At 48.4% G+C, this 25,316-nt stretch overlaps 1 protein-coding gene across 1 annotated transcript in view; it reads right to left on the bottom strand.

The window, feature by feature from the left end:
• The window catches only part of ZPBP (zona pellucida binding protein), a 1,976,511-nt gene that overhangs the window by 1,161,930 nt on the left and 789,265 nt on the right, over positions 1-25,316 (bottom strand). Inside the window, exon 3 of the mRNA XM_069613425.1 lies at positions 20,111-20,236. Within this exon, the coding sequence (XP_069469526.1) occupies positions 20,111-20,236 (126 nt within the window). The remainder of the gene's footprint in view (positions 1-20,110; positions 20,237-25,316) is intronic.

Here is a 25,316-nt window from a genome sequence, read left to right as displayed (position 1 = left end):
TCCTGCAGGCAGCTGCTTAAATACCGCCCTGGCCTGTACTGAGGCATGCTAATTGGCAGCACCTAGAGCAGTACACCTGAATACAATCTGCCTCCTCCCTCTCTGGTCCTGAGATGGTGGAAGCATCACTGATCCCTAGGGCTTCTGGGGATTGCGGTTCCAATGCTGATGAATGGGAATGGCCAGGAATTGATAGCTGTAGCAAGGTGCATTGTGGTACATGTAGTTAGTTGAGTTAAATAAGAAGGCACCAAAGTCACGCAAATGGGAATTAAGTACCAAAGTGTAAGTAGGGATTGTTCCAAGAGTATTCTGAAGATAAATGAATAACAAATAGTCCATGATGGTTGCCAATGTGTGCGCCCATGGCACAGGCATGACACTATCACAGCTACAGACGGGGAAGACCCCACGCCCCAACGGCTTCCCGGTAGAAATCTGGAAGCGATTAGATGCAACCACAACGAAACACATGCATAGCATGTTCCTCCGTAGCAGAGAGCAGGGCTATCTCCCCCCGGACCTCAGGAAAACAATTCTTGTAGTCATCCCCAAAGCAGGGAAACCCCCAGAACACTGTGCCTCGTACAGGCCAATATCATTAATTAAAGGGGAAGCCAAAATACTAGCTAGAGTTCTGGCCAACAGGCTGCTCAGGGTGATCGAATCACTGGTCCACCCGGACCAATGTGGCTTTATGCCTGACAAATCCACAAGAATGAATCTCCGCAGGGTCCGGGTGGCCTTAGACAGAGCGGCAGAGATCCCAGAACCGCTCGGCCTCCTTGCGGTTGACTTCGAAAAGGCCTTCCACTCGGTGGGATGGGAGGCCCTATGGGACATAATGCAACGCATGAGATTCAGGCACTACTATATGTCGTGAACTAAACTTCTATACACCCTCCCCGTAGCATCTGTGCGGGTCAACGGGAAATCATCAAGGACATTCACGCTGGGGCGCAGACCAGACAGGGCTGCCCCTTCTCGCCTCTACTATTCCTTCTCGCCATCGAGCCCCTAGCAATCAGACTACGCACGAACACAAGATGGACGGGGTTCCCCTGGCCCAAGGGAGGAGAGGAGCGTGTCTCACTGTATGCGGATGATCTCTTGATCTACCTGAGCAAATCAGTAACCTCCTGCCCAACGGTAACCAGGACCCTCGAGGAATACCAACACTTCATGGGCCTTCAGGTAAATACACAGAAAACTATATATTGCCCAGTTCAAGGGGGGGAAGAAGCGATCCCAGACCCCTGCATGTACTCAGTCTCGATACTAGGCTTTACTTACCTGGGTATACAGATAACCACCGCACCAGACGACTTCCTCAAACTGAACCTACGCCCAACAGTGGATAGATTTGAAAAAGACGTTTCTCACTGGCAAACCCTTCCTCTCTCACTGTTGGGCAGGGCTGCACTATTTAAAATGTTGGCACTCCCGAGATTTCTATATGTCCTCCAAAACGCCCCACTCCCAATCCCAGCTGCTACATTTATGGACATTGACAAGTCCCTACGCACGCTGTTATGGGGCGGGAAACAAGCCCGCATTGCCCTCAAAACACTCTGCGATCAGTGTGGGAGGGAGGCATAGGATTGCCCGATATCCACATATACTACTGGGCCGCACAAGCAGTTGTGGCAAATGACTGGCTACACAGGGATCCAACGCTCCCACACATCCGGATCGAAACAATGACACCGGCCTTCCACCTCCGCTACAAATATTATACGACAACAAAGAAAACCTGAAGGGAGTCTCCAGGAGATCACTGCACACCCGTCGAATCTGGAAAGAGATACACAGACACATTGGCTTAGAGGACAATCCAACCCTGATCCAGTCCCTGTGGCACAATGCACACCTTCCCCTAAATCCTACGAATGGGCCCCTTCGACACCTGGGAGAGGAAAGGGCTATCTACACTGGCGGACATAATTCACGAGGGTCAACTGATAGACTATGACACACTGAATGCAATACATGGACTAAGGCCCATGGACCACTTCAGATATCTCCAACTCACACACGCCATCAACACCCAATTCCAGGACCTCACCGACATACCCGCATGCTCCCCCCTAGAAACTAACACCCTTCCACACCGAATCTCCTCCAAGGTCACGTCCACCCTCTACCAGGTGATCAACTCCTTTGGTTCTGGGGAACTCACACACCTCCGAGGGAAATGGGAGCAAGACCTGGGGGCATTGGAAACAGAAGAATGGGTGGAGGCACTGATGTCCCCACGCGAGATTGGAATAGACGCAAAAATCAGACTGCTACAACTCAGGATTCTGCACAGATCGTACTACGCCAGAACACAAACATCCAGATGGGGGGGGAGACGACGATGCAACCTGCCTCCACTGCAAGAGGGCAGAGGGCACCTTTTACCATATGATCTGAGAATGTGAGTGTATTGCAGGAATTTTGGACAGCGTGCCTGTCGCGCCTCTCCAGAGTGCTGGAAGCCCCAATCCCACACAACCCCAAACTCATCCTATTGGGAATAGGGGTAGAAACGGACCTCACCAAATACGAAAGGACATTTCTTAGTGTGGCACTATGGCTGGGGAAGAGACTAACGGCAAGCACCTGGGGCTCTGCGGACAGGATTGGACAGGTGCGCCTCCCTAGAAAGACGCATCTACACGGCAAGAGGGTGCCCGGAAGTTCCTCAAGATATGGGTGAAGTGGGAGGAACAGGTATAAAATCAGGAACCGAGGAGAGCCTGGCCATGGCCTGCACCGCCACACGACATAGTACGCCAACCCCTCTCCCCCTTCGAAGGACTCACCATCAACTGTAATGTCAAATGTCATGCTCTCGCTGTCAAGTCGCTTTACCGTGATTATAATCTGTATATTCTCTTGTTGAACATAATAAAAAGAATAAAAAAAAAAAGAAAGACCTCCCCAAGGAAGTGCAGAAAGCACTAGATATGGTGGTGGGAATTGAAGCAAAGTGGTGGGCAGTCTATAATTGTGCATCATTGTAATCGGTTCAGAGAAAAGGCAAAGGAAACGGCACAGAGGTAACAGACTGAGAAAGCAAAACTGGTACAAAAGCATGTATTAGGGAGGGGCATTTCTCTGTGTTTGGTGAAGTAATGGACATACAAGGGTTCTCTCGGGCAATACCATTGGTTCCAGTCACAGAAGAACTGTTCATCAAGGTAGGTAATGGGGAAATACGAGCACCACTGTGCTCAATGACTTCCCCTGTAAATTTGATGAGAAGGGATATGTTAAGCAAACTGAACAGGACGATCTCATTCACAGAGGAAGGGATAGAGTATTCCACGCCACGTACATGTTACACGAGGGCAATACTTATTATGCATGCATTGGGGAATGAGGGAGCAACTAGAGGAGTACTCATGCATCCAGACCTTTTTACATACGGGCCACAGTATTGCTCAACGCAGTACCAGGTGTAGAGAAACTATCATGGAGAGTACCATCAGAATTCTTGTTTAGGCCAGCACAGCCCCAAGAGCATGTAGCAGGGGCTATTATGCCACTCAATTTGGAGTGGGTTTGTTGTATCAAAAGACAAGATTGTGCTGACAGGGACAGAAGCAGAGGGAGGAGAATGGCACACTGTTGCACATTGATCCAGCCCAGCCATTGAGGGAGGTGTTGGACGGCCAACTGTTTGAAGACATGGACAGTGACGGAGAGTTAATAATGGCAGTATATTTTCCATGTGAAGTAATGATTCAGTGTCGAAATGTCCCATGTCCCATGATAGTAGCAGGGAACGTCCCACAGTGTGCCCAAAGTGATTTAGCGCAATTGCCCAACAGCTTGTGGATGAGCAATACCCATGACTTAGGACTCTTACGGAGTATAGCACCAGTATACATTACCCTTAAACCAGGCGCAATATTGCCCAAAGTACAACAGTACCAATTGTCCAAAGAAGCAGATGAAGGGATAAATGACACCATCACAACTTTGTTACATCAGTGCCTTACAGTATCATCAAACTACCTCTGCAACACAGCGATATACCGTGTCAAGAAAGCAAAGGGTAAGTAGGAGGATGATTCAGGATTTACGCCCCTAAATAGAACATTGCAAGACCAGTTCCCGGTTATTCCAAACCAAACAATGATACTCTGTAATATACCCACTGCAGTGACCCATATCACTGCTATTGACCTAAAGAATGTGTTCTTCTCCATCCTGTTACATCCTGATTCTCAATGTTATGATATGGTATTGTTTATTTATTTAGCGCCTATATACAGGAAAGTGTTTCAAAGCGCTCAAGGTGGGTGGGAACATGGGGAAAAGACAACAGTCTCTCTGAGCCCTTGAAATTCTGAGACCATAATAGTCTGCACAGGCAGAGTAAGTGTGTGAAAAATACATTTAACAGCAAATAGGCCTGACTGCGACTCTGCAGTTTTTACCAGTGCAATAAAGTGATGAAGACAAGGGAGAACAGGCAGACTATCTTCAGGCGCGGTGCGTACAGAGCGTGCAAGTGCACAGAGAGTCACGGGAAGGGGGAGGATCAATTTTACCTGGTTGGTTAAGACTGGGCCAAGTGCAGAGAGCCACTCTGTTGGGTTATTTCTCAAGAGCAGTGAGTGTGGGTAGGATGTAGGGCCATGAGGCAAGTGCAAAAAAGAACTGGCGGGGGTGCTGGGGCAAGTGAGACTCTGAGGTCACCAGGCAGCCAGTCAGCAAGCTGTAAGGATGAGGAAGGAGAGAGGGAAAGAACAGAGAGCTAGGTTAGCAGGATAGTGGGAGAGAGAAGGAAGAGGAGAAGAGGAAGGTCTTGAGGAGTTTCCAGAATTTAAGGAGATCCGGCTCAAGCCAGAGGGTGGCAGGGAGGCTATTCCAGAAGGAGGCACCTGCTGAGAATAAGGATCTCCCTCCAAATCTCTGCTTGGAGAGCCGGCTCACTGGCAGAAGTTTGGCGGTAGATGAGCGGAGGGCTCGTGAGGGACAGTGTTAGCCTTGTGAACAATGCAGAGGGTCTTGAACTTGATCCTTGCAGCCACAGGGAGCCAGTGAAAAGATTTCAGCGCCAGAGAGATGCGGTCCCTGGGCTTGAGGCAAAGGATAAGTCTTGTGGTTCTGTTCTGGATGTGTTGCAGAGGGCGCAGGGAAGAAGAATGGAGGGTGAGGAAGGGGCTGTTGCAATAGTACAACCTAGAGAGAACCAGGGCTCCGGAGACAGTGAGCTGCTGGGGGAAAGTGAGAAAAGGTAGAGTACCTCTGAGAAGGTCTAGCTGATAGTTGGACTTTTTTGAGATGTGAAATGTGAGTGGAGAAGGAGAGAGTGGAGACAAAGATGACCCCAAGGTTTCTTGCCTCGCAGGTGAGTGCGGGCGCAGGTCCAAGTGAGGCCAGCCAGAGTGAAAGTGGGAAAGCGGGAGCAGGGCTCCTGATGAGAATGATCACAGACTTACTAGCATTGAGGCAGAGGTTGTTTACAGCACACCATGACTGAATAGTCGACAGTCAGATATGAGTGAGGAGGAGGAGGTGGCTGAAGGTAGCCTGAAAGATAATTGCGTGTCATCCACATAACACTGGAAGTTAGAGGTGATAGTGGCAATCACACTTGCCAGGGCAGCCATATAGACGTTGAAGAACCAGGGGGATAGGTTAGATCCCTGGGGAATGCCACAGGTTGAGCGAGTGATAGCCAAGTGAAAGGCTCCCAGTTCCACCTGGGATGGGTGGGCGGAGAGGAAGGAGGTTAACCACGCCAGAACCTGACCTGTGATTCCCAGGGTGTCACAGAGACGTGCAATCAGGATGTTGTGGTTAACCGTGTCAAAGGCAGATGAGAGGTCAAGGAGAAGGAGGATAGAGGGAGTGTTAGTGTCAAGATTTGAGACCAGGTCTTCACGGGTGTTCAGGAGAGCAGCTTCTGTGCCTCTGAATGCACTAAAGCCAGATTGATGGTCATGGAAGCAACCAACAGATTCAGTGTGGAAGGTCAGCTGAGAGACTGCCAGTTTCTCCAGGAGTGATGGAGATAGGGCGGTAGTTTGCGGGAATGGAGGGGTCAGCAGAGTGTATTTTGAGCAGAAGGTGCACAAGGAAGTGCTTAAGGGCAGTTGGGAAAACTCCAGTGGAAAAGGAGAGATCCCAAAGATCAGCTAAGGTTGGAGCAAGGGAGTGGATATTGTCTAATGGTTTTTGAGGGGCAGGGGTCCACCTATTTGGATGAAGCCTTCATAGATCGGACTTGTCTGGTGACCTCATCCGGTGTGACGGGTGAGAGAGAAGAGAGGGTAGACGGAGGGGGGCCAAGGGAGGCTCCGGTGTTGGTGTATGCTGTGCTGTGAAGGAGAGGGTGGAAAGGATGTCTTGGGTTTTTGTGGTGAAGTGTGCAGCCAGGGCTGAGCAAAGGTCCTGGGTGGGTGTGACAGAAGAAGAGGCTGCTGCAGGATGGGCCAGTTCCTTGCAGAATTTCAAAAGTTTGGCCGTGTTGTTTGATGCCGTGGAGATGCAGGCTTGAATAAAGACTTTTCTTGGTGTGGATGCAGAGTCGATAATGCCTTTGAAGGAGGTGGCAGGCCAGTTTGTCAGATGGTTTGCCCGACGCATTCCATTTCCACTCAGCTGCTCTACATTTGCGTTTAAGGGCAGCCTGGTCGGAGTCGTACCAAGAGTTGTACTTTTTGGAAGGCTTCAGTCGGACCCTCATGACTGGGGCAAGAGTGTCAAGAGTGTTGGAGATAGAGAGATTGAGGTTAGCGAGGGCTGTGTCAGGGTGGGAGTCAGCCAAAGAATGGGTGGAGGAGAGTAGGAGGAGGCACTTTTTCATGGGTTTGGTGACTTTGAAGCCAAGTGGCTGTGCCGGATGTGTTGCTGCAAGAGAAGAGGAGAGCTTCAGGTGTGATGAGAGAAGAGAGTGGTAAGTCCAAGAGAGGGAGGTAGTGAGAACAATACCTCACTGTGTTCACGTATCGCGGGATGCGATTCCAGCATACAAGGCTACCACAAGGGTATTCAAGGAAGATTTAGGTAACATCCATGTGCCCAATATCATGATTCAATGCATTGGTCATTTATTGGTGTGTAGTGCCAATGAGCAGCAGTGCAGGGAGGACTCTATCACAATGTTGAAATTGCTTGCAGACAAAGGGTACAAGGTAGACAGAGCGAAGATACAGTACTGTCAGCAGGAAGTGTTATATTTAGGCCAACTCATTTCCGTTGATGGCTAGAAAGTAACACCTGAGTGAGCAGCCTGAGTGCGCAGCACCGGCCAGCCATTCACAGTAAAAGACATGCAAATGTTGCTAGGGTTATGCAATTACTGTAGGTTTTGGATTTTCAATTACACCACATACACAAGGCCACTACTGCATGCAATCAACGTGGTCCAAAAGACAAAAGCCCCATCACACAGACTGAAGAGATGCTCATGAGCTACTAGGAGCTCAAGTACGTAATTAGTACAGCCCCAGTTTTAGTGACCCCTGACTATGCACAGGAATTGCATTTGTTTTCCCATTCAGATGGACAGATGGTGACAACAGTATTGACATAGAAAAGCACTACGAGCCACAAGCCTTTGGTTTACTACACTATGGTGGACACAGTAATGCAGGGCCAGTTCCCTTGTGAACAGGGTCTGGCAGCAGCTGCCTTCTTTATTGAAATATCTGCTACCATCACAATGGGGTGTTCAGTAACGCTGTACACAAGACACGCAGTATTCACAATCTATGGAAGGTCTAAATCCACACTGACAACACAAAGGGCCTCGGAATACGAGGTAATACTATCCAGCCCGTCCATTCACAGTTAGGAGTAAGGCAATAAACCCAACCACATTCATCACTGAGCCAATGACTGAGGACGATGACATACAAGACTGTCACATATGAGGACCCAGGGGATGACATACCCAAAGCTAAGGACTGTGCTCTTGAGGATTGGGAAGTATTTTTCACTGATGGGTCAGCAACTATTGACCAGGAGAAAGGCAAGAGGCACAGGGGCAGCAGTGGTCCGCCTATTGGATTGAGAGTATCAGGTATTGGTACAAAAAAGATTGCCCTCTCCATGAGAGAGTTCCACTGAGGGTGGTACTCACAGGGTGTATCAGGTAGCAGCCTCACCACCCTGGCCTCTTGGGAAGGGGCTCCACCCATAGAAGCAGTGAAAATACCCGGGGATTCATCACATACAGTCCCCCTCACGAGTAAGGTTTCCCCATCTAAAATTGAAGACGTAGTTTTCTGGGGTTTCTCGTCGGGTGGTATATTCAGCCTCGTCACCTCACTACCTGGCACTTCCGTTCTCATTTCGATTCTAGCTATTTGAGCCATGCATTGATTGAATTGGGGTACCGTGCTACCTATGATCAATTGGGCCGGCAATTTGGGAATCACTGTTCCCTTGATCCATAGTTTCTTCCCCAGGATGTTGATGGGGATTCGGGTCTGGGAATACCCCACCACATGACCATGGACACATTTGACTCTTTCTTTTCTTATTTTCATCCACCCATGGGAAGTACTGCTGGTCTTATGGTGCATTGTCATGATCACTGCTTCCAAGGAGCCAGGACCAGCCCAACGTCCTTGGAAGCAGGCCCCTAACCCTAATCCTAGGCACCAGCCGGTCCCCACGGGGACCTTTTGGACCATGTCCTGGCGCCGGTGGCACCAGGCTCATCAGAATCATCGGTCCCGGCACTGGAAGCGCCGGGCTCATAATATGTGTGCAGATGCTTGGGTGGACTTACCTGCAGCAGACCATGCTGCTTACTTACCAGCCTCTTAGAAGTCCTCTGTGAACAGGAACTACTTTCTTACCTGGGTGGGGCAAGCTCCACTCCCTGGATTCAGCACTGGAAAGCTTCTGGAACTGGAACTCTTTTCTTACCTAGGCGGGGCCGTGGAGGAAGACGCCTCATCACTCCAAGGCTATTTAAACCACACCCGATAGACGAAACGTGCATTTGCGTTATTCTGCATCTGCAGCAGAACGCTCACCGAGTCTGTTCCAGCCTTTCTTCTTACGATCCCGAATCTGCAAGAGTCATACTCACCATTCCTGCATCCTGAATCTGCAAGAAGTCATACTCACCATTCCTGCATCCTGAATCTGCAAGAAGCATACTCACCATTCCTGCATCCAGTCGACAGCAGCACCTGCAGAGACAAGAAACAGCAGGTTAGCAAGGCAGCCTTATCTCGCAGTGCTACTCACCTGATCCATCGGGTGCGGTCATTTTCGGCACGCTGCACCTCCGCCTGCGAAGACAAAAGCATTGTCACTACTTACCGGCACTCCGTGAATTCTGGATTTCTTCACACTGCATCGCCGCCTGCGGAGATAAAAGCATTGTATCTACTTACGGACATTCCGCGGACTCCGGCGCTGCAAACCAACTTCTGAAAGACAAAAGAAGAGACATTAGACAGGTATTTACTTACGCCCATCGCGCTCTTCGCAATAGAACGCCTGCTCTTCAGCACGAACTACGCTGCAAGGAAAAGACAGTTAGAGCGCTTGCATTTACTCACGCATTTCCAGGCGCTTCACTCCATCTTCCTCAAGAGTCCTGCAAGACAAAAGGGAGAAAAGCATTATACGAAGTCCTGTTCAATGTTAACGTGCCTTGCACCTAAAGACTATAAAGACTAAAAAGGTGTCTGGAAACTCACCGCTCGTGCAGTTAACGACGGTAACGGTCTTCTGAGTCCAAGAGGCCTATGTTTCACCAGTGAAGGAACTGGCAACAGCGCCCTGCACCAGACGCAGATGGAGAGCCCAGCATTCACCTATCTAAGGTGAGCACGTTGACCTGGGGGGCTCTACAGAGAGGGAGAGAGAGGAAGAGGGACATTGAACAACCCAGACCATTAACCCCCATATTCTTTCACCTGCAGAAACCTCACCCTACGAGTTCGACACACAGTGCGAAGAGGTTCGACCCCAGAAGCCCATCGGGTTCTGCACATCACCTTTCGAGTCACAGACACCTTCCTGCCAAGATCCGCGCCTCCGTGGGAATCAGGTGAGCGTTACAGAACGCGAAGCCCACCGCAAAACTCCTACCCAGGCGCAATGGAAACCTCAGACACTGATCACTTAGCCCAGTTGCTCGGGGAATTAAGAGCAGAAGTACATGCAGCTCGTCAGGAAACAAGCTCTCTAAGAAGAGAACTGATAATTTCCTCGGAGCGAACAGAGGACCTCGCTAGGCAATTGCTACAAACGCAGGCAGGACAGACACCCCTGCCCGCTCCAGGAGGAAGCTATCCTTCTGCATCATCTGTAAATCCAGTGCAAATCAATCTACCTGGTAATGTGCCCTTGGCTCCGCCCGAACGTTTTTCTGGTGACCCAAAGAAATTTGCAGTGTTCCTCAACCAGTGCGCTTACATTTCTTATGTCGACCAGCTGCATTCCCAACAGACCAGACCAAAGTGGCTTTCGTGCTTTCTTATCTCAGTGGCAGCGCCGCAGATTGGTCGATCCCTTTAGTCACCCAGGATGATCCGGTTTTACATGATTTCCAGGCCTTCCAGTCCAGCATGGAGAAACTGTTTGCAAGACATGCACAAGGGCAGGCCTTGGACAATGAACTTCTTTCATTACGACAGGGTAATCAAGACCTCTTGACCTATATAGCCTCATTCAACAGACTCATAGAGGAAACTCAATGGCCCGAGGATAAGAGAATAACGCTTTTCTACAGAGGCCTGCGTGGAGAGCTCAAGGATGTGTTAGCTCAAGTTGTGAACCCTCCACAAGAATGTTCGGACTATATTGACTTAGTCGTCCAATTGGACCACAGATTACAGAACAGGAAGGCTGATCGTTCTAAATTTGATACCCGAGTGTTTTCTAAACCACAGACTTTTACTTAGGGAGCTGACACTGTGGAACCCATGCAAATAGGGGGGATGAAAGGTCCTTTAACCCAAAAGGAGCGGGAAAGAAGAAGACAGCTGCAATTATGCCTCTATTGCGGGAACTCGGGGCACTTTCTTCGAGACTGTCCAGTGAAACCAGCTAAGAAGGCTGTAGGAGTCGCAGATTCCAGTACCTCAAGTTCCGAGCAGGGAAACAACCTAGCCCGGCAAGTGTAGAGGTCCTCTTGCCGAGCGTTAAGATCTGTCCCGTGACCTCGCATTTCGTGGTGCCCATGGTCCTCATTAATCCTGCACGTCCGGATCGTTTGCATGCAATTGAAGCTTACATCGACAGCGGAGCAATCGGCAATTATGTGGACCGTGAAATGGCATCAAGGATGAATCTACCTCTTGTCCCTAAGGCAGTAAAAGACGTCATTACTACAGTGGATGGCACGGAGAAAGCCTCCGGACCAGTAACGCACGCCACCCAAGAAGTGACGCTAGTGAGCCAAGATGGACACCGGGAGAAAATCGTGTTCGATGTGATCAAGGCCCCTCAGTTCCAGATCATTCTGGGAATCCCTTGGTTAGAGAAGCACAATCCTCAGATCAACTGGCGAGCAAAGACGGTTCAGTTTCCAGAATGTTTTACCACTTGTTATCCTCGGCCTGAAGTTTCAGTGGCGGCGATCTCTTCAGAGGTTCCCACATTGCCTCCCGACTACCAAGAATTCCAAGATGTCTTTCGGAAGGATCAAGCTAACACCCTGCCTCCTCATAGGTCTTACGACTGTCAAATAGACCTGATGCCCGGAACAACTCCTCCTTGCAGTAGGATTTATGCCCTCACCGAGCCAGAGAATCTTCACCTCAGGCAATATCTGGACCAATACCTAGCTAACGGGTTTATCCGTCCTTCTAAATCTCCAGCCTCCTCGGCTTTGTTCTTCGTTCCGAAAAAGGAAGGAGACCTTAGAACTTGTATAGATTACCGCGCCCTGAATCAAATCACCGTTAAAAACAGATACCCGTTACTTTGATCCCTGAACTCCTGGACCAAGTCAAAGAAGCATGCATATATACAAAGTTGGATCTCAGAGGAGCCTACCACTTGGTACGAATAAAAGAAGGCGATGAGTGGAAGACGGCCTTTCGCACCACGTATGGGCTATTCGAATATCAAGTGATGCCCTTTGGACTTTGTAACGCTCCTGCCGCTTTCCAGTATTTTATGAACGATGTCCTTAGAGAACTCATAGATGTGTGTGTTGTTGTCTACATTGATGACATCCTTGTCTATTCATCATCTGAAGAGGAACATCAGAAACACGTTAAAAAGGTTCTCGAGAGACTGCGTCAACATAACCTTTTTGCCAAGCTTGAAAAATGCGTTTTCAACGTAACTGAAGTTGAGTTCTTGGGATTCATATTGTCACCTAATGGGGTTCATATGGATTCAAAGAAGGTCGATGCAATCATCAAGTGGCCATCACCAACCTCGGTAAAAGGAGTTCAAAGCATGTTAGGCTTCGCTAACTTTTACCGCAGATTCATTCCTGAATTCTCTCGGATAGTCCAGCCCATCACCGCTCTGTTAAAGAAGAACAAACGTTTTGAATGGTCTACAGAAGCAGAACAAGCTTTTCAGGACTTAAAAGCTAAATTCATTTCTGCTCCTGTTCTAAAACATCTTCGCCCAGAACTCCCCTACATCGTGGAAACGGATGCTTCTAGTCTTGCTATGGGGGCAGTGTTAACGCAGAGAGATCCGGTCACACACCAATTACATCCAGTAGCCTTTTGGTCCCGCAAATTCTCGGCTTCCGAGATCAACTATTCAATTACAGACAAGGAACTTTTAGCTATCAGATCGGCCTTTAAAGCCTGGCGGCATTATCTTTTGGGAGCCAGACACACAGTCACCGTAATGACTGATCACCGCAATCTACAATATCTGAAGACGGCCAAAGCTCAGTCTTCCAGACAGCTTCGTTGGGCTCTGTTTCTGGCTGAGTTTGACTTTATAATTACTTATCGACCCGGCAGTAAAAACGGAAAAGCAGATGCCCTCTCTCGGATGGGAGTTGATGAACATTTGACCAATCCAGAACCAATACCCATAATTCCAGAACAAAGGCTTTTGGGGTTGGTCAACGCTCAATCCTTTGAAGACATCAAGACTACAGTCAAGTCACTCCTAACTCCGGCCGATTTGCAGGACTGGCAATTAAAGGGAAAAGAATTCTCAATGGATCAAGACCTACCATATTTCCAAGGGCGATTGTACTTGCCCTGTGAGAAAATACAAAAACAAGTAATTTCCTGTTATCACGACTCTCTAATGGAGGGTCTTCCTGGCATTACCAAAACCATGGAAAAGATCAAGAGACATTTCTGGTGGCCATCATGGAAGAAGGATATTAGAGACTTTGTAATCTCCTGCGGTGTGTGTGCCCAGAATAAAAGTCAGAAGGAGAAACCAGCCGGCCTGTTACACCCTCTGGATATTCCTCCCAGTCCATGGCATACCCTGTCCATGGATTTCATCACGGACTTACCTCCATGCTCAGGGTATAATACCATTTTAGTAATCGTGGATCTATTCTCCAAGATGGCTCACTTCATTCCCCTGAAGGGCCTACCTTCGGCTTCTGTATTGGCTCGAGAATTCTTAGAAAACATCGTTCGGTTACACGGTTTTCCCTCGGTTTTAATCTCCGATAGGGGAAGTCAATTCATCTCCCACTTTTGGCGAAGTTGCTGTCGTCTAGCCCAAATTGATGTAAGACTTTCAACCAGTCACCATCCCCAAACTGACGGACAAACCGAGAGGACAAATCAGACTCTAGAGCAACATCTGCGTTGCATGCTCCAACAAACTGAAAACCCTTGGAAGGATATTCTTTGGATCGCTGAATACGCTTACAACAATTCGACTCCTTCTGGAACCGGGAAGACTCCCTTCTCCCTATTATACGGACATCATCCTAGAACCTCTAATCTGGATCCTCCCCAAGAATTCGAAACACCTGCTGTGGATCATTTGCACTCTGAGATTACCCGTGCTTTTAAAGAAGCCACTGCCCATCTGCAAAGAGCTAAAGCTCAAGTCAAAAAGGGAGCAGATCGACACCGTAAAGAGGCCCCTCACTACGCAGTAGGAGATCAGGTCTGGTTATCCACTAAGCACCTGCCTCTAAAAGGACCCCGCACCTTCAACCCGAGATACCTTGGACCTTACCCCATCTCTACCATAGTTAATCCGGTGGCGGTCAAATTGGAATTACCTGCGCATATGAAAATACATCCAGTATTCCATGTCTCCTTATTAAAACCAGTACAACCAGAAACCCGATTGGCTGAACTCCCAGAACCTGTTTTGGTAGACGGAGAACTCGAATTCGAAGTAAAGAACATTCTAGACTCCAAGATCTCCAAATCTAAGTTATATTATCTGGTTGATTGGAAAGGATACGGCCCCCAGGAAAGGTCTTGGGAACCCTCTGAATATGTCCACGCACCTCGTCTGGTCAAGAGATTCCATCTGAATCACCCCGACAAGCCAAAACCCCCTGAGAACACACGCTTAGGAGGGGCCTTGAGGGGGGGGTACTGTCATGATCACTGCTTCCAAGGAGCCAGGACCAGCCCAACGTCCTTGGAAGCAGGCCCCTAACCCTAATCCTAGGCACCAGCCGGTCCCCACGGGGACCTTTTGGACCATGTCCTGGCGCCGGTGGCACCAGGCTCATCAGAATCATCGGTCTCGGCACTGGAAGCGCCGGGCTCATAATATGTGTGCAGATGCTTGGGTGGACTTACCTGCAGCAGACCATGCTGCTTACTTACCAGCCTCTTAGAAGTCCTCTGTGAACAGGAACTACTTTCTTACCTGGGTGGGGCAAGCTCCACTCCCTGGATTCAGCACTGGAAAGCTTCTGGAACTGGAACTCTTTTCTTACCTAGCCGTGGAGGAAGACGCCTCATCACTCCAAGGCTATTTAAACCACACCCGATAGACGAAACGTGCTTCGCGTTATTCTGCATCTGCAGCAGAACGCTCACCGAGTCTGTTCCAGCCTTTCTTCTTACGATCCCGAATCTGCAAGAGTCATACTCACCATTCCTGCATCCTGAATCTGCAAGAAGTCATACTCACCATTCCTGCATTCTGAATCTGCAAGAAGCATACTCACCATTCCTGCATCCAGTCGACAGCAGCACCTGCAGAGACAAGAAACAGCAGGTTAGCAAGGCAGCCTTATCTCGCAGTGCTACGCACCTGATCCATCGGCTGCGGTCATTTTCGGCACACTGCACCTCCGCCTGCGAAGACAAAAGCATTGTCACTACTTACCGGCACTCCGTGAATTCTGGATTTCTTCACACTGCATCGTCGCCTGCGGAGATAAAAGCATTGTATCTACTTACTGACATTCCGCGGACTCCGGCGCTGCAAACCAACTTCTGAAAGACAAAAGAAGAGACATTAGACAGGTATTTACTTACGCCCATCGCGCTCTTCGCAATAGAACGCCTGCTCTTCAGCACGAACTACGCTGCAAGGAAAAGACAGTTAGAGCGCTTGCATTTACTCACGCATTTCCAGGCGCTTCACTCCATCTTCCTCAAGAGTCCTGCAAGACAAAAGGGAGAAAAGCATTATACGAAGTCCTGTTCAATGTTAACGTGCCTTGCACCTAAAGACTATAAAGACTAAAAAGGTGTCTGGAAACTCACTGCTCGTGCAGTTAACGACGGTAACGGTCTTCTGAGTCCAAGAGGCCTATGTTTCACCAGTGAAGGAACTGGCAACAGCGCCCTGCACCAGACGCAGATGGAGAGCCCAGCATTCACCTATCTAAGGTGAGCACGTTGACCTGGGGGGCTCTACGGAGAGGGAGAGAGAGGAAGAGGGACATTGAACAACCCAGACCATTAACCCCCATATTCTTTCACCTGCAGAAACCTCACCCTACGAGTTCGACACACAGTGCGAAGAGGTTCGACCCCAGAAGCCCATCGGGTTCTGCACATCACCTTTCGAGTCACAGACACCTTCCTGCCAAGATCCGCGCCTCCGTGGGAATCAGGTGAGCGTTACATGCATCCCCTACACCCAGGGGGCCAGATGTTATTTCCTTGAAGGGTGACGGGTACTCTGTACTGAGTTTTATTCCCAGTAAAGAAAAAGATTTTTGGGTCTTTCCTACCTTTATTTTTCCTCCTCTTAGACTTAGAATGCTCTGAATGTCCTTCCCACTGTGTTGTTAACTCATGGGGCTGCGCATAGAGGATATTAGCGAAGGGTAAATTGGTAACCAATTTCTTAACTTCCTCCTCCTGGCTGGGTTCTTTAAATGAGGCGATGGTGAGGAAATTAACTTTATTTGATGGGTAATCCCTCGCTTTGCTCCAAATTCCCTAACATTTCCTATCTAGAGTATGAGTTGGGGTTAGAGAGGATGGCATCTCTTCTTCATCTGCAACTTCGAGGACGTTGATATCTGGTTCACTATCCCTGGATTTTGTTTCTAACTCCTGGGATTTATGAGGAGGTTTTAACAGGTCAGATGTTTCTCCCTTCTCCTCCTCTCCTATCTGGAACACATGTTGGTGTACAGTCTTGGAGAGAGGGATTTTGAGGATTTCTTATCTACATACGGGGAAGGACAGATCTGAATCTTTTTCCTCCAATTTTGGGAGCTGTACTTGTGTGGATGGGGTGAACAGTGGGTAGGTCTCGTTCTCTTGCTCTTCTCCTATATTATAGGCAGGTTTCCCAATGGAGTACATGGTTTTAAAGGGTATCTAAGGGTGTTAATGCTTTCTCTGGCAGGTGTCATTTCGAGGGTCTCAGTGGCCTGGAGAGTGGTTTGGGTGTTTTCTCTTGGTTAAGGGTTTTTAACTTTCTCGTGGCATGGAACGGTGTTCTCCTCTCCTTCAAGTCCCATGACAGTGTCACTCCTGTGGGAGGACATTGAGGTTCCAGGCTCCCGAATGTTAGGGTTTTCTACATCAAAAGGGAAGAAACTTTTCAATGATGTTAGGGTATTGGGAAGGTTGGCATTTTCCGCTGAGGAGTCGCCCTCTGCCTGGTCATGATCAGAGTCAGAGTCTAGCTCAGCCTTTCCGCTGAGGAGTCACCCTCTGCCTGGTCATGATCAGAGTCAGAGTCTAGCTCAGCGTCCCTTTCTGAGTGATAAACATTTTTTTTCTTGGATCCTATTCTCCCCAGGCTGATTCTCAGTGTGCCCTTCCTCTTTCTCCCTAGGGGTCGGGCTGGATGAAAACTCCCCTAGGTTATCATATATCAAGTGTCCCTCCGACTCGCCCCTTCCAACCTTAATGGGGCATGATGAGAAATTCAAGGTGACAAACCTAATTTCCTCTCTACAGTACAGGAGCGGTAGTAATTTGCTTGCTCTCTTTCGCCAGCTTCATCCAGGAGGCATAATATAGATGGCAACATTAGAGAGAAGGTTTACCTGTAGGTCTAAAGAGTTGAGGATCTTATCTCTGGCAGGAACTAGATATTCTCAGGGACAAAAAAGATTATAACTGTTCCCCTCTACAGTTTTTTTCACCGGAAGAATGTCCTGGGAAGTTAATAAATGGAAGGTGATCCCCATTCTAAGGCTTATATGACTATGGGGCTCATGGCTTCTCAAGCAACCTTGACCTTAGTCTTGACCCAATGAAGTGGGGTTGATCTGTCTATTTCTAGTGTAGATTATACTCTGGTGGAAAAGCGGACATTAGTCAACTCTTTTCCTGATATATCAACTGTTTCTATTTTCATTCATTGTCCGTTTTCTTTTCGCAGCACTTTTTGCCGACACTTTTTGGCCCAAAGAAATCTTCACATTTTTTCTTTTATTCTGGGGTTACCGCCCACCTAACCCTCCTCTCCTATTGTTTATTCCCTACACACCACCCCACTCTACCCCTTACATGCCCCCCATATTTTCAGAAGATTTTTTTCGGCAAAAATATTTCCCCAAAAAGTGCTGCAAAAAAAATAAACAGACGCTGAATGAACGTCGTACCATCTCAACCGTGGGAATAGAGATCATGTGATCCAGCTTACTATTCATGAGGATTCCCTGGTTTTTTGTCAATTGGATAGCATCCCACTCTTGACACTACATGTAAGGGTGCAGAAGTACAAGTCTGACACAGTGGTGGCATGCTGGTTGGCAAAGACTTTTGTCATAATAATAAAGAAAAGGAAAAACGTAACTTTCCCTATTTCTACGACTGGTTGCACTACCTCAACAAAAACACTAAGCACTCTGTCAGGATGTCTTGTAATGTAATTTGCCCACCATCCTATTTCCGTCCCTTACACTAAAAAGGAAAAACTGGGCATCTTCCTGACCAGGAGGGTGGCGTCTCTTGCTTTGGATACAAAGCTTTAAAGTTCAGTTTGTGATGTAAGAACATGTTGAATAACTCTTTAAACACAGTTCCCAAGTATCAAATCCCAAACGTAATGTTAAGTCTGGTTTACTCTCCTGCCAGACATAACTGCAGAGCTATTTTTTAAAGGTTTTTCCCTCGTGTCAAAAAGGTGGGGAGATGAGTCGGTTCCTCTTGTTAATTCTTCCAACTTAAAACTGTAGCGCTAAGTCTGGTGCACTATCCTGCCAGACTGGACTGTAGAACTCAGGCTTCCAGAAAATCTCTCTCTTTCACATGGGTCCCAGATACCTCTCAGTTGTTTTCGGGATCTCCCCGACTAGTCTGGCACCTGCTTTAACTTTTGTGTGGGTCCCGGACCCCTTTTTCTTCTCTCTGTCTCTTTCCAACTTGCTCTGGGCATCAGCCCCTTGACTATATGTTTCTTCGTTCTTGTATGGGTCCCAGACCCTGGTGTGTTGCTTTCGCCGGTTCCCTACTCCAGATTAATTTAATGAGCAACGGAACAGACCTGGTGCACTCTCCGGCCAGGTATTGTTCCACATATATTATCTACAGTTAATTTCAATCTCTCTCTTCTTGACTGTCTCAGGGTCCCACACCCTCTTATCTTCGCTTTGCCTTGGTATCTCTTTCAGGGTCTCGACCCATTTACTTTGGCTTTGACCCTGTGGTTCACTTGGGTTCCAGACCCCTTTGCAATGGCTTTCCAGGGCAGTTGGTTTACTCTCCTGCCAAGTCTCTACTAATGCAGCTTATGTTTCTCTTAGGGCCTCTGACCCATGTGTTACCAATTTTCGTTTGTATCGGGTCCCTGACCCTCCTTAGACTCCCCTTGTCCTGTTCCCAGACCGTCTTGTGGACCTAGGACGCACCCGTACCTTGCTTTCGGGTTCCGGCTGCGTAGCATCCTGCTTGGGCTTCTCCGACTCTCTGGGCGAGCTTCCGATTCTTCACTCTCTGCTCCTGCTGTGGCCTGCATCCCTGCTCAGCGAGTCAGGCTGTGCGGCTTCCCTCCAGGAGGTGGCCCAAGTCTTCAGCATACTTTGTTTCTCTTCGTCTTCTTGTGCCTGCCGCTACTTGGCAGCACCATTAGAGACGTCTGCTTTTCCTCACCGTCGTGCCGGTCCTCAGCTTTTTCCCCGTGTCTCTCCGTCTGCAGCCTTCAAACCTCGCTCTCGGTTCCTCATGGGCAGGCTTGACCAATGGCACAGTCCTTCTATTTTGTACTTTGGGAAACCAATAGGCAGTCTCCAGCAACTAGACTGCGGATGTTGGTTTCCATTGGTATTCTTCTTTGCTCCAGCCCTCCTCCTCGTCACAGTACTGAACTGATGATCATCATAGCACACTATTTTCCTAGGACTTAGTTTACTCAACTCTACATAGAAAGATAGATGTGTGGGGAACTACAGGGTTCTGAGTGGGGGGAAAGGAAAGAGGGATCACAAATGAGGCAGGGGAATACTGTGTTCTCCCAAGGTGATTGTCACTGGTCCCGTGGAAGGATTCCTTCCCATGTGATCCACCAGCTGAGTACTAACCCCACAGGGACTATTGGTTAGCGGCCTCAGCACCCTGGACTCATGGGAAGGGGATTAACCCATGGAAGCAGTGGCGATACTGTGGGATTCGTCACAGCACATACAAAATGTTGAAAATGGGTTCAGAAAAACTGGAATGGGTTATTTCATTGCCCGTAGCACTTATGTTATGTTTTACTGTAGAATTCACCTTCACAGACAGTATAACTTCTTGATATGTTTAAACATGTGGACAATGTAGTTATGAATAATAATCTAAGAAATATGACAATGACAATTTACCTGGAAGGGTTTGCCCTGCTGGTCCACGCCATTGATACTGTGGATCTGTAAGTTCTGCATCTCGCAACCGTTGTGTCAGACACAAAACATGCGGTGTGTTGTGGTTCAACTTGACGTACACCTTAGCTGCAATTACATTTTCCCTGTTACTAATATGTCTGAGAAGTGATTGAATTAATTCTCTGCATAGAACTTTTAAAAACTAAAATTGCATTTTAAAAACAATAAGTAATTTAAAATGATAAGCTGCATAAAGACAGTTATACTGATGTGAAAGGGCAACATACTTTAAAACATATATCTCATGTAACTCTTTGACTTGAGTAATAAATATATAAGTCTTGACTCTGCATCTAGCCAACCTGGTCTTCTAATCAGATTTCCCCAAGAAATAGAAGTTAAACTTTTCAATTTCACCAATTTCTATTGCAGTATGTAGAGCAACGTTAACGTTTGCTGAAGGTGTCCAACATTCTGTCCCTCCTCAGATCTAGGTGCCTGTTCGAAGGACCCCAACTTGCAATGTCTGTCCTCAACAATCATAGGTCATTAATTTCAGAAAAAAAGAATGCGCCCATTATAGAGTTTATGCATATGCGCAAGCAAGTAACACGTTGATCCCATTTTGCTATAAAGAATGTATATCCTCACTCACGAGCTTTGGAGTAAACATAACAAAATAAGTGGTTTATTAATAAATGTGTATATGCCAAAGTAGCAAAGTAGCCTTACACTGATCCAACATTGGATTGTTTTGAAAAGGTAGTAATGCATTTTGTGGCGTGAACCCTAGCTATATCAGATAAACTGGTCTGGGGTTTTCCTCAAAGCAAAGTAAAATGCAGATTACAATTTATCTAGACAAGGATAGCCATCAGACATCCTTCATTGTCCCAGTCCTAAACAATAGGAAGTCAGAACATCCAGAAACACAGAGCAAAGGCACTTTATATGTATCCAACAGTCTCGCACCCCACCCCCATGGCACATATGTTATAAATTGCCTGCTATCTGATCAACTAACCTGTTTGTACAAATCTTGTTGATTTAGACACCACAATGGATGCTTCCTGAAGCTAAGCTTTGTTTTCTTTCACGTTTTCTTTATTTCCTCTTTGTTTTTTAGGCTAACTATCTGGAGGCTCTGCTTTTGTACAGACAACAGTTGAGCCCTTATACTCTATCACCGCTCATGCTCCAGGGGAAAAAAAAGGTCTATAGTCTTTCCTAACATCAAAAAATGTACTGCCTCCAAGGCCTGCAATTCCTGTTATGAAGTTCAGGAGGAGAGAGAGAGTTGGTGTTAAGATGCCCTGGTGAAGCAGATGCACCTTTTATCAAGCAACGAAACAGTAAACTGGGTTCCAGCAATTTTCTAGAATTTAAGACATTTGTGCACGACAGAAGAGACAAAACTTTGTCAGAGAGATTTCCTTTTCCTTCGCAACATGAAAAATTATAATTGTCATTTATATAAATAACGATTGCAACAAAGCGCTGTACATAGAACATGTTTGCATACAATTAGCACCCTTGGCGGGTGCGGGACCCAATCAGGTTGCTCTGAATCTGGGCTGAATCTACTGATGAAAGTCTGGGTTCGGAGCAACCCTTGTGTTCTGCGCACCAGCCCTTAAACAGGTCTACTGTTTTCCCTTCTCCCCTGCCACCCGTCAACACCCTCGACCCCATCCAACTTAACTTAAATGGGCTCCTCTGCCCTGTTCGTCAGCACACTCCATCCGCTTGGTTTCCTGGGAAGCCATGTAAATGGAAGAGGGGCTCAGAGCAGAGCCCCGCCTTCCATTTCCATGGCAATTCTGACTGAAAACGAAGCGCGGCCAGGTTGTTTCTGGCTGTCAACACTGTGGGTTACCGGATTGGCAATCCGGGTTGCTAATAGCAATAATCGCCCATTCCACAGGGTAGAACGGGTGGTAATGGCCCGGGGCCTAGTTAATATGCCCAAGCGTAATTATCACCCAACCGAAGCGGGCACAAATTTACTGACCTCAAAAGGATGAGAGGCTTGGCTTCAAACCTGCGTCCTGTAGATCACACGACGATCACAGCAGTGAGCTGCTCAACCCGCTCAACTATCTAACAAGAACAGCTTCTCTAAGTGTATTAATCCAAGTGAGAGGCGGAAGGGTGTTTCACTGCACAGACCCATCTATGTTGGGCAGTTGACACTTATCCTCAGAGTTCTGGTTTCATTCTAGTGTTCTGTGTTCACACCACTATTCAATCAAATGGTCAGAATTCTAAAAAACGATCAGGATTTAGCTCAGGTTCTCTTGCAGATTGCTCGCTACATAGCACCTAGTGCTTGATGCAGGCAAAGGTTAATCTTCACTAAGTATGTGAGGGATAATCTAGCTGATCAAGACAGAGTTATGGAACAGACTATGACAGCGAGAAGAGAGACTGTGCTAAGTGCCCAGAAATAAGCATATGCTGCTCAGGAGGAATGCAGAGGATTAAATCCAGTAGCAGAAAAGACTAGCACCGAGCCACAGTGCCACGAAACACTGAACTCGGGAACAAGTGTGATGAATCCTGATTCCCCAGAGGTGACCTCCTCCCATGTTGCCAGGGGACAGCAGAGGCTACCTGATCCTGACCATAGGGGCGGTTGTATGAGGGAGGATCACATGAGAGGCGACAATTACTGTAGCGATGTTGTGACTCCATTGGAGGAGTCACAGGACCTCATCACAAGTTGGGCGTTATCCCAGCGGTAAATCCGCCGGGATCCCGCCCAACGTAAATTACATAACGGCAACACAGTACGGTGCTATTAGCGCTGGATCCTCAGTTTCAGAGGCTTTGGGGGGTGGCAAGTCCCCATTCTTATTGGGTCCACGGGGGGATTCTGGGTGCTACTACCGAGGCGCTAATAGCACTGTGGTAATAGCTCCAAAAACAGGCAAGAAGTGGCAAGATTTACCTCCAGCTCATGGCTGGAGGTAAATCTCCAACTTTCCGCCTAAACTCGGGATTGGCCGGAGAGGTCATGTGGCAGTAATACCGTTACTGCCACATTTTTACCGCTCCACTAAACCCGTGATGAAACCCACAGTGTTCCACCCTGCCCCATTAAGAAGACTCTCTAATACCCAAGTTCTTAATGGCCTACTGTCCTTCTAGTCAGGTCCCGTCCTTTCACACAAACACCCACAACCCGATTATAACACCTTTTGTTTCTGATGTGCCTTAATGTGAAGTTCATAAGAAAAACCATCCCATAGTTAAAAGATTTAATATGGAATTAAACTCCCACCACCACTCAGGTACTGAGATGAGGAGGATGATAAGTGAGTTTGTGCAAAGTGACAGGAGCTTGCAATACAACACACAGACTAGTTTTTACAAACCTACATTGAGCGGGACATATAAAAATGGCAGCCGCGCTGTGGAGAAGGGAAGTGCAGGGACGAGCTGTGTAGGAGGAGACATTGCCATTCATGCCGTAGCTCCTGAACTTGAGGTACACAGACGGAGCCACCAAAGAACAGAAGTCCATTGCGATATGAAGAGGAGCAAATTAGATGAGCCAGAAAGAACGTGAAGGCGCCGGGAGCCGTGCAGGAGCTCCTGGAGGTTTGGCTGCTCGACGAGGCAACAGACTTCATCTCGGGCCAAGCAGGAAATCTGGCGTGTGACCGCGGAGCCGCAGCAGATGCTGGGTGAGTGTCCGCACACTCCAACCTGGAAGGTAGAAGCAGAAGCCATAACGGAGAGGAACAAGCAACAGAGATGCTGGAAAAGACTGGGTAGTCTGCCCAAAGCAGCTGGGGACCCCAGGCCTTCCAACAACTGTGCCGGCAAGTGACTGAATGGTACAAGATTGCTAATAGAGGAAATATACAAAGGCAACGTTTGTTTGAATGCAGTCAATGAAAAGTACAAAGGCATGGGGCTTCACTGAAATCTTGTCTCCTCCTTGGTGGCCAGAGGAAGGGGGACACTTCCTGATCCCAACCCTGGAGGTGGTGTACTGCAGTAGGATCAGCTGGCAGGAGACAGGGCCAAGGGTGGTGAGGAGATTCCATGGGATGAGACACTGCATTTTTCCTCTGATAGGACTTTTCCAGTGTACTGAAAGAGGTAATGGCTTATTGTCATTTTAATGTTTCTAAACCTCACATTAAATCTAAGGTTGTGAACCCTAAGGTTATACAATCTGAGCAAATGGTACGGTCTGTGGGGGACATGGAGGGCGGCAACAACACACTCCTGTGGAGGCCTGTCTGGTCCTGGTTGGGTGCGGGAGACGGAGCTGAGAACCCTGCCACCACTTGCGCTCCATGTGCTGCACGAGCGTTGGGTGAGCGCTTATCGTCGATGTCATCTGACAGACTGGCACCCAGCATCCCTTCTGCGGCGTGTCTCTCCTGCCGGCCCCGCATAGACTTGGTCCTCTTCCGCACCCCCAGTGGACTGCCTTACGGCCCCCCTGCTCTGAACACACAGCGGGCGTGATCCTTGGCAAGCCCCCTGGGGCCCCCCCTGGGAATCACATATAAATCTACAACCATCCTTACACTGAGGTGCGGCGGTCCCCAGAGAACGTCTGATCCAACGCCAGATGAAGGAGACCGGGATAGTCTGTGAGGCAGGCCTCCTGCACCCATGACTGAGGGTTGGAGTAGGGCCCCCCCCTACAGGAGTTGGAGACGCTGCCTGCTATGCCACGGGCTTGTTCTGCCCCTCGTGGAAACTGGGGCACCAACAATAGCTAGTGGCAGGTGCGCGGGCCACTTAAGGACTCTGAAGTCTCTACATGCCAGCAACCCACAAGGTGAACCCCCCCGCGCCGAGCTCAAAATCACCCCCACGCCCAAAACCTCCCCTGGGGAGTCGGCACAATACAGGGGTCAGGCATGGGCTGCACTATCTGCCGAGGGCTTAGGCCACAAACCCCCTTGCCCCTAACTCCTCATCTGTGAAACTGTGTCCTACATTAGACTATAAAAGGTCGCTGGCCAACTAATCCAGCTTACAGGTGGACACCGGGCGGAGGCCAGCTGGCTGGGGAGACACCCCATGCCTGGGGCTCGCATTGGGCATAATTGATCAGCCAGCCCCGACTACATCACGGGGGGCCAACCCAATGAATACAAACCAAGGTGCACCCTGGGAGGTCCCTTGGCACGGCCAGACCCTGTTCTGCCTAAAGTGTTTTTCTTCAATGTCGAGCGCC

Source organism: Ambystoma mexicanum, chromosome 5p, assembly GCF_040938575.1.
Source record: "Ambystoma mexicanum isolate Mex_15411 chromosome 5p, UKY_AmexF1_1, whole genome shotgun sequence".
Classification (NCBI taxonomy): Eukaryota; Metazoa; Chordata; class Amphibia; order Caudata; family Ambystomatidae; genus Ambystoma; species Ambystoma mexicanum.
This window is presented reverse-complemented; position numbering and strand designations above follow the sequence as displayed.